Source organism: Pseudonaja textilis, chromosome Z (genome assembly GCF_049901715.1).
Source record: "Pseudonaja textilis isolate UNSWEBS1 chromosome Z, rPseTex1.2, whole genome shotgun sequence".
Lineage (NCBI taxonomy): Eukaryota > Metazoa > Chordata > Lepidosauria > Squamata > Elapidae > Pseudonaja > Pseudonaja textilis.
In genome coordinates this window covers 110,716,031-110,725,411 of record NC_142008.1, presented here as the reverse complement: position 1 = coordinate 110,725,411, position 9,381 = coordinate 110,716,031, and the positions used below count along the sequence as shown (strand labels likewise).

The window sequence follows — 9,381 nt, the reverse complement described above, 5'->3', positions numbered from 1 at the left end:
CCATACTTTTTTGTAGATTAGCTTCTGGAAGTTGCTTCAATCCAATCTTCTTCAAGGAATCATTAGATGATTGGCATGGTCTCATTGGGAGATTTTATTTATTTGTTTATCTTTATTCTCCTTAACTAATGACATGAAGTTATAAATATCCACAGTACAACCATTTTTGTGACATAATGGAACTTAAAAATTAATCAGCACAATAAATCAATTTTTAAAAAAAGAAAAGGCAGGGGGAAAGGGGAGCCTGGAAAATTATTCTGAAAACAGAACTCCAAAACATATTGACCAGAATGCTTGATATCATCCCTGATCCTCTGTAAAAAGACAAGCAAACAGAAACAATAAATTTGAACTCTGAGAAGTAATGCTTGTTAACAACCCATAGCTGCAAATTGAGTTTAGATTTTATTTCCAGGATTGTATGAACTCAGTGCCTGAAAAATCCAAAACTCTTGATATTTTTAATTACCTATCCAACCATTTTTGTACAGGAGCTGAAGGTGTCACATACATATTTTTGGTTAATTTTAACCAAAAGGAACGCCTAAAGTTCTATCCAAATGATAAAATATTCACAAAATTCTTTCAAATTATTACAGGCAAGAAAGACAGACAGATAAATGAAATAATTTTTGAATGAATTATAATAACATTTCACCTTAGTTCTTATCTGCTTTTAACTAAATTTTTGCAATTTCAGAAGAACTAAATGGCTATTGACTGGAGAAAAATTAGCACTGATTCAGTATTTCACGATTTATAACAACTTTAAAAATAACCTTAGAATAATTCCATAGAGAGCTTAAGTTGGACCCCAAAATGAAAGAAACTAGAAGGTAAAAGTACCCAATTATATTCAAAATATAACCTAAATATTGCCTGAATGTGAATCCCAGACAAATTATCAATGCCAAGAAAAGCTAAGAAAGTAACAATCATTCTAGACATATGTAGAGATAAAAAAGGAAAAATCAATAGTTTGCCTTAGCAAATGTCTCTGTATTTATTTCCACCAAGAAATATTTAAGATAAGAGTATGTCAGTATTAAAGTTCTATTCTAAGACAACTCTCTCAAGTCAAAATATTTCATCCTTTAAAACCTCCAAGTAGGTCATTGGAATCTTGGATTTAAGAATTGCCAAGATCTTTCTCACTTAACAAGGATCCCATCATGATTTCAATTATAACAACCAACAACTTAGTACATAATGTTGAGAAATAATTTGAAACATTAGTCGAACTTATGAAAGAACTATTATAGTGAAATATACTTGAAGAATCTAGATAAAAAGACCAGGAACCCTACCATGCCATGTCCTTGTAATAATTTTCAGGAAGATGTTTGTGACTGAAGCTTTTTGGATTGATGGATATGATGAAATTCAAAGAGATTTCAGATTAAATTCTTCTTGGTGTTGATTCCACTGGATGTGACGGTTCTTCTTTGAGATCTTTTAAATGATTCTTTAAAACCTTTTTCTACCAGTACTAAGCTTCATCTTTTCCATCACCCTCACTCCTGCTCAACCAACCATGTTTTTCAGCTTCCTAAAGTTAGTTCATCTTTGAAAGTGTTCCAGGACTTAAGATATCATTCTAGCCTCTTCTCTCACTGTCTATGGCAGAGGTCAATATTTCATGATATTATTTCCAATGAGATTACTCCAGTCTCTCGTGGTTATTTCTAATAAATTGACAAAGATGTCTAGCTCTCTGTTTTTATTTCGTGGGCACTTTTAAATATTCTCTAAAAGAAAATAACTTTATGTCAATGTATTCACAAAGATTAAATGAAAGAAGAAGCAATCTTTTGTGTTTATTATTATTAGTTTTTTCAAATATATATATGGAAAATTAATTGAAAGGCACACAAAAATTTGAACATTGAATGAGAAAATGACATTAGTCAAAGAAAATCCAAGAAGAAAACACTGTCAATCTAAACTGAAGCCAAAAATGAAATGAATGAAGGGTCCCCAAGAAATGAATTCAATTCAACATATGAATGTTTATTTTTATTTTATTTGGTTTGTCAATTGCTTACAATAGGTATAAGTAAAAACATAGTTATGAGTAGAATGGATACATACAAGAAAAATAAAAGAAACAATAGGACAGGGATGGTAGGCATGTTGGTGCACTTATGCACGCCCCCTACAGATCTCTTAGGAAAGGGGTAGGGTCTATAGTAGACTGTTGTGGCTCCGGGCTTGGATTCAGCTCCTGTGACTGATATGAGTTCAAGTGAGGAGGTCATGGCAGAAAAATATGAGCCGGCATGGCTCAGTGATTGGACTGGTAACCAGGATGAGGAGATGGAGGTGACAAAGGACGACAGACCTGATGAATTAGAATTGTCAGGACCTTTGACCTCCTCTGGTTCCTTATCTGATCAACAGCTGGGAATGGCTGACAGGGAAGTTTTGAGAGAGTCTTCTAGTGGAGATGAGAACTTGGAAAATTTGTGGTTAAATGTAAAAAACAGAAGACGGTTGAGAAGGCAAAATCAGCTGGAGCGAATGAGGAGAGCGAGTCAGTAAATTAGCACGTTGCCTCAATGAGTATAAAAGGACACAGCTGGGCTGGTACATTTTGCCAGGAACAAAGTGACTATTTGAGTGAGGACGTTACAGCAAGAAGCTCTGAGACTGGAGATTTATTGCCAGGACTGGTTTGCCGGACAGATATATGCTGTGGATTGAGGTTTCTGCCAGCCGTTATCTTGTAAGACTTCTTTCCGTTTGATTTAATTGTGAAATGGCTGCTTGAATTTTGAAGGGGAGTCATAACAGTAGACAGTCTAAGGTTAAAGTTTTGGGGTTTGGGGAAGAAACCACAGAGTCAGGTAGAGTATTCCAGACATTGACCACTCTGTTGCTGAAGTCATATTTCCTGCAATCAAGTTTAGTGCGATTAACCTTGAGTTTGTATCTATTGTTTGCTCTTGTATTATTATGGTTGAAGCTGAAGTATTCATTGACAGGTAGGACATTGCAATGTATGATTTTATATACTATACTCAGATCAGACCGAAGACGGTATAATTCAGGGTTTTCTAAATCTAGAATTTCAAGTCTGGTGGCATAAGGTATTCTGCAATGAGTAGAGGAGTGGAGAACTCTTCTTGTGAAATATTTCTGGACTTTCTCATCTGTGTTAATATCAAATATGTAATGTGACTGATGAGCTGTATTCGAGTATTGGTCTAGCAAATGTTTTGTATGCTCTAGTTATTAGTGTAATATTACCAGAGAAAAAGCTATGTAAGATTAGGTTATTAGGTTAGTAAGATTGTGGAAGAGAAGGAAAGAGGGGGAGGGAAGGAGAGTTCTTGAAGCTTTTGTAAACAATTTGTAATAGAATGGAATTTCCACTAGAAACAGAAGTTGCCTTTCATACCAATTCTCCATAGAATTTTTTTTTTTTTTAAGGTATCATCATGTTCTTTTTTTTCTTATAGGATGAACCACCACTGAGCAAAAGACTGGGTATCCATGTAGCTTTTTAATGTTGAACATTTTTTATTATTAACCATGATCTAAATGTATATAAAATGTGACTGATACTAAACTGGAATGGATTGGAAACAGTGAGGTTCAGCCAAACAAGGTTTTCTGCAGGAAGAATTCTGGGAGTTGAAGTCCGTTCATCTTAAGAGTTGATAAGGATGGGAAACATTGGATTAAACCAGGGGTGGCAAACTCGTGTCATCACATCATCATGTGATGTACCATGACCTTTTACCCCTTTGCTAAACGGGGTGAGTATGTGTGTGATGCATCCAGCCCATGGGCCACGAGATTGACACACCTGGATCAGTGGTGGGTTTCAAAGTCGGTTACCACCAGTTCAGTGGGCATGGCTTGGTGGGCGCACTTTGCATGTTTGTGCACACACTTTGTGCACACATGCCAAACGTGCACTTTGCACAGGCACAGAGGCTTTCCTAATCCCCTACTGCAATCCTGCACTCTCCCTGTAACTGCAGGAGCAGGTGTACAGCAATCTGCTATGCCATGCAAAGCAGCTGTGCTTCAAAAGCAGGGAATAATGATCAGTGTGGGAACCCAGGTGGGCAGGTGGGCCCAACATCAGCTCTTCAGAGAGAACCAGTTCAATCTTCACTGATCTTCAGTGCTACTGGTATACCAGAACCAGGCTGAACCAGTAGAATATCACCACTGCCCTGGATTAAACTAAGCTTTTGGGGATAGTAATGTGAAGAGCTATCCCATCCTTTCAACCCTCAAGTTTGATTTTAAAAGTTTCAATATTACAAAATTCTTGAGTGTTTATAATTTCAGCTATCAACAATCAGAAATGTGGACCATTATTTTTCAAATTCCATTTCAAAATAGTGTTTTCATTTTAAAGTTTAGTTTAGTTTATTGCTTCTGTAGCATATGAAGACATCTGGAATGCTATTGGAAACTGATAAAATCTTATAATTAAAATATGTTTCTGTTGCATATAGATAGTCCATAGTTAAAATACACTTACCACAAACAAACAAAAATGTGTCTTCTCCAACACCACAATTCAAAAGCAGTGATACCATTAGTTAGGGTATTAAGCTATTGAGTAATAAAGCATGGTAGAAACCCTATTTTAGGTGTGTGGGTGTAAAGCCACTCTTCACAACATTTTGGATGCTGCTCTATGTATGCTCTTATTTCTCAAGGTATAAATGATGGGGTTGAGCAGAGGGGTGACCACAACATAGAAGACTGCAATTTGCTTATCATGATCAGGAGATGAAGCTGACTTTGGAATCATATACATACAGATAATCGTTCCATAAAAAAAAATGACCACAATCAAATGGGATGTGCAGGTAGAGAAAGCTTTGTGCAGTCCAACATTTGACTTCATATGTGAGACAGAATAAATTATACACCCATAGGTGGTCAGAATAACCAATAGAGGAACCAGAATGCCTAATGCTCCTATAGCTAAAATCACAAGCTTGCTTATTCGTGTATCACTACATGCAAGTTTCAGCACAACTGGCAACTCACATATGAAGTGGTTGATCCAGTTAGGACCACAATAAGTTTGGCAAACAAAACAGATAACACAGATGGCAGAGAGCACAGGAGCAATAACCCAGCAGGCTAAAGCAAACTGCAACTGTTTTTGCGTGCTCATGGCAGTAGCATAAATTAGAGGACAGCAGATGGCCAGGTAGCGGTCATAAGCCATGACACTCAAGAGAAAGGACTCCATGCTCCCCATGGTCAATGCGACATACATCTGAATGGTGCAGAGTGCAAAAGAAATGACTCCATTTCCAGTCAAGAGATGGGTTAACATGAGAGGCATGGTGCTGGTAACATAACATATTTCTATCCCTGCAAAATGTGAGAGAAAATAGTACATGGGGATGTGGAGTTGAACGTCAATCTGCACTAGGATGATGATCAGGAGATTCCCCAAAACAGTAAGCAAGTAGACAAGAAGAATGACCCCAAAAAGGAAAAGCTGGATTTTTCTTTGGCTGGCCAGTCCCAGTAAGGTGAACTCCTTAACAGAGGTGACATTCTCAGCTTCCATCCTGGCCTCCTGTCTGAAACGAAGGGGAAATTAAGCAAAAAAAGAACTTAGATTCCTTGGAAAAGGGGCTAACTATCATTTTTAACAAAAGACCAAATTACTCTCAAAACAAACCAATTGTAACCCATTCTATCTCAAGGTAGAGTTATGAGATGGACTCCAGAAATTTTATATGAGGGAGAGCCGTTTCTAGTTCAACCCCTGGATATTCTTGTTTTAACTCAAAAGCTAAGGCAACTTAAATTTGGTTACAACTTGGATCGATATGGGAAGGTGGTAGGGAAGGTGGTTGGCACACAGCTGCAAAAGGATGAAGTGGATTATCTGGAACCTTTTCAGTCTGAATTTAGGCCAGGGCATAGCATTGAAATGACATTGGTCACACTTGTCTTTGGAGGGTACAAGATGGAGTTGGGTGCAACCATTCTGTCTCTCCTGACCTTCTAAGCAGCTTTTGATATTCTCAATTATGGTATCCTTCAGAACTAGCTTCTGAGTTTTGGGAATGGGAAACACTGTGTTGTGTTGATTCTCCTTCTTTGTTTGCAAACAGATTCAGTCCATGTTAATAGGAGAGGATAGTTCAAATCCTAGAATCCAGCAATGCCTCAGAACTTAAGTCTTTCACCTTTCCATTTCAATGTTTACCTGAAACTACTGGGGAGGATCACTTGTTGGCATGGAGTCTGGCATGTTAACCACACTTAATTATATATCTTCCACCCCTAGCCAGACAAGTGATACTATGATAGTGCAGGCTGAATGCATGGAGGCTGTGAGGCTGTGGATGGGGAGGAACTGGCTTTGACTCATCTTTGATTCTGGCATCCCCCAGGCAGAATTGGTATATCATTTGTGGATTCTTCTAGACCAGAGTTGTCAATCTCATGGCCCACAGGCCAGATGCATCTAGTGCTGGCCATGCCCAGTTTAGTGAAGGGGGAAAAAGTTGTGATACGTCACATGATGATGTGTCGTGAGTTTGACACCCCTGTTCTAGACTCACAGCTCCTGCTCAAGGCTATGGGGTGGGGGAGAACTTTGCACATTTCATCTGGTGCACCAATTGCACCCTCTCTTGAACTAGGAGGTCCTATTCATAGTCACTTGTGCCATAGTTACCTCCTGTTTGGATTACTATAATGTGCTGTATGTGGGGCTATCCTTGGAGAATATCCAGAAGCTTCAGTTGGTTCAAAATGCAGCATCCCACATAATTCCGTCTGAGTCAAGATTTACATATATGTGTCACCTCCTTTGCAAAAGCTGCATTGGCTATTGATTTCCTTCTAGTTGCAATTCATTTTACAGAACAATAGAGTTGGAAGGGACCTTGTAGATCATCTAGTCCAACCCCCTGCTCAAGCAAGACACCCTTTACTACTTCTGACAAGTCTCTCAAGGTGCCGGTTATTACCATTAAAGCCCTGCATGGCTTGGGGCCAAGTTATTTGAAATACTGCCTTTCCCCAGATACATTTATCTAGCCCATCAGAGTGGAGAAGCAAGTCCCAAATTTTTGGTGGAGAAATTTATAAAGACATTACCCTTGGATTATGTAAAGAAGTAGATTGGTTAACTTTGGGACAATGATTCCTGGACACTGACTTATAGCAGAGGTTTGGATTATAGTTGGACAATTGGATAATTGGACATAAGATAAAGAATAAACAAGAATAAAGATGAGTGGGATATGTAGAGAATTGGCGTTGGAATTACAGGCTATGAAGGATATTGTGAACAGAGGATTTGAGGATATTTTGAATAAAATAGAAAAGCTGGAAGTGGAGACACAATCAGCAGAGACAGCACAACCAATACAAGCAGCAGATGGAAAAGGAGAAATTCTGGAAGAGGAAGCGTTAACCAGAAGCACAATCAGAGAAAGGGAACTGATGAAGCAACAAATAAAAAGAAAAAAAAAGAAAAAAATTAATATAATAATGATAGATGAGATAAACCAAGGGGAGGATATGTTAAAGAAAAGACAACAGGAAATGGAATTTTAGAGAAAATATTTTGAGAGGGCAGGGATAAAATTAAATAACTGGAAAGAGAAACAATGGAATATAATAGAGAAAGAAGAAATGAGTAAGAGGAAAGATCAAAGAATGAAAGAAAATGGAGACAAACTAGGAAGCGATTAATTAAGGCTTTACTGAGGGCAAGAGATGATGGCTGACATAGAAAGGATAAAGGTTCCACATGAACAGATGTATTATTTAAGATGGAATAGTTAATTGTTAAATATGAAATTAATATTTTACAAGAGAACTGTCATTAAATATATACAACTCTGAACTGTAATAAACATGAAAACTAATTTGGTAAATTGTAATAAACATGAAATTAATGCTTGAAAATAAGATTATTATCAAAGATATATAATTGTCAACTGTAATAAATGTAAAAAATAATATTGTAAAGTAGTAAAAGAAATGACATGTGGAACCCAATAGAATAGAAAAAATAAGACAATGAGATATAGTAATAGATAAAAGTAATTATAGCGTTACTAGAATTGAACAATAGGTTAAATGTTTGAATATGGTTTGCTTTAGTATAAATAGGTCTGGGAAGGGATTTTGATTAAAGTGCAATGGTGGGAAAATTAAGAATTATAAGGGAATAAATAATTGAAAATATAAATTAAACATGGACTAATGAATGACTGTGAATTATACAAATTGTTAAATATTGCAGATATGACGAGTAATACAGAATTTATCATAAAAGAAGGAATGTTAAGAATGTAGATTGACACAAAATACTATATGGGAATATTGAAGAATTAAAATTAAGATTGATAAAACATATTAATACAAAATTATATAAGAAAGTCAACAATATTAATGTAAAATTATTGTCATATTTGTTTTTAAAATGTAAAACACTCTGAGACCATCCAATGAGTTGTTTGTAACAATTAAAAATAATAAAAATGTATTAAAAATAGTGGAGAAGCAAGGTATGTTGTGGACCAAGAAAAGAGTCTTCTTTGTGGTGGCTTCCTTCTTTTTGAAATATCATTCCTTCAGAGATAAGATTGGTGACCACCTTGATACTTTCCCAAAAGATTCTGAAGTTGTGGTTCTGCCAGCAGGCCTGGGGATCCCAGGTTGATATGTAGCTAATCAAATGATTTGTATGATTGGGTAGTTGCTGCTTCTGGGATGGAGTGGGGATCTCTAGGTTCTTACATTGTAAGATATTCATGTTGTAAAGAACCTGGACTTGATCTTTGGTGCTAAAGAATTATGAGAATACCATGGACAACTAAGAAAATAAGCCAATGGATCATCAAGAAAATCAAACGAGGGACTTCCAGTTTGAGCTTCTTCGGCGACGTACTGAAATCTGCGATCATGCACAGTTTTGATCCATGCTCGCCACCAGAGCACCTGAGCCAGTTGGATTTGGGGCTAAGCCATCCTGTAGAGGTGGTAAAGAGGGGGGAGACTGCCAGCAGGATTGAGGAGAGCCACATCTCTCCTCCTCAGCTGGCCATTACTCCCTTTCCCGAAGGCAGTTGCAGCAGTGGTCAGAAATGGCCACCTCAAAGAAGAACTTGACTGGAAAAGAATGTGCAGGAGGAAGATAAAAAGAGAAAATTTTGATTGACTGGGTTAAATTGAAAAAGTAACAACGTAAGATACCTTGGAATTTGAACCATAAAAAATAACATTGTTCCCAAAGAAAACTTTGAAGTAGTGAAGGAGAGAGGGAAGCGAAAGGATTTGGCTTTTTTTTTCTTCCCTTCCTTATACTGACAGCTAAGAAATTTAAGTAAGAAATTGAAAATAAAATGTCAAAGGGATAATAAA

General features: G+C 37.0%; 1 protein-coding gene across 1 annotated transcript; it reads right to left on the bottom strand.

Annotated features, from left to right (window-relative positions):
- Window positions 1–4,639: 4,639 nt before the first annotated feature.
- On the bottom strand, window positions 4,640–5,596 carry LOC113451202 (olfactory receptor 5P68-like). Its single transcript, XM_026722570.2, has one exon. The coding sequence runs from the start codon at window positions 5,555–5,557 to the stop codon at window positions 4,640–4,642; it is 918 nt and encodes a 305-aa protein (XP_026578355.1). The 5' UTR covers window positions 5,558–5,596.
- Between the last annotated feature and the right edge of the window lie 3,785 nt (window positions 5,597–9,381).

What these genes read in the sequence shown, in the direction of transcription:
- LOC113451202 (XM_026722570.2), bottom strand. Translation starts at nt 5,557, where the DNA reads ATGGAAGCTGAGAATGTCACCTCTGTTAAGGAGTTCACCTTACTGGGA.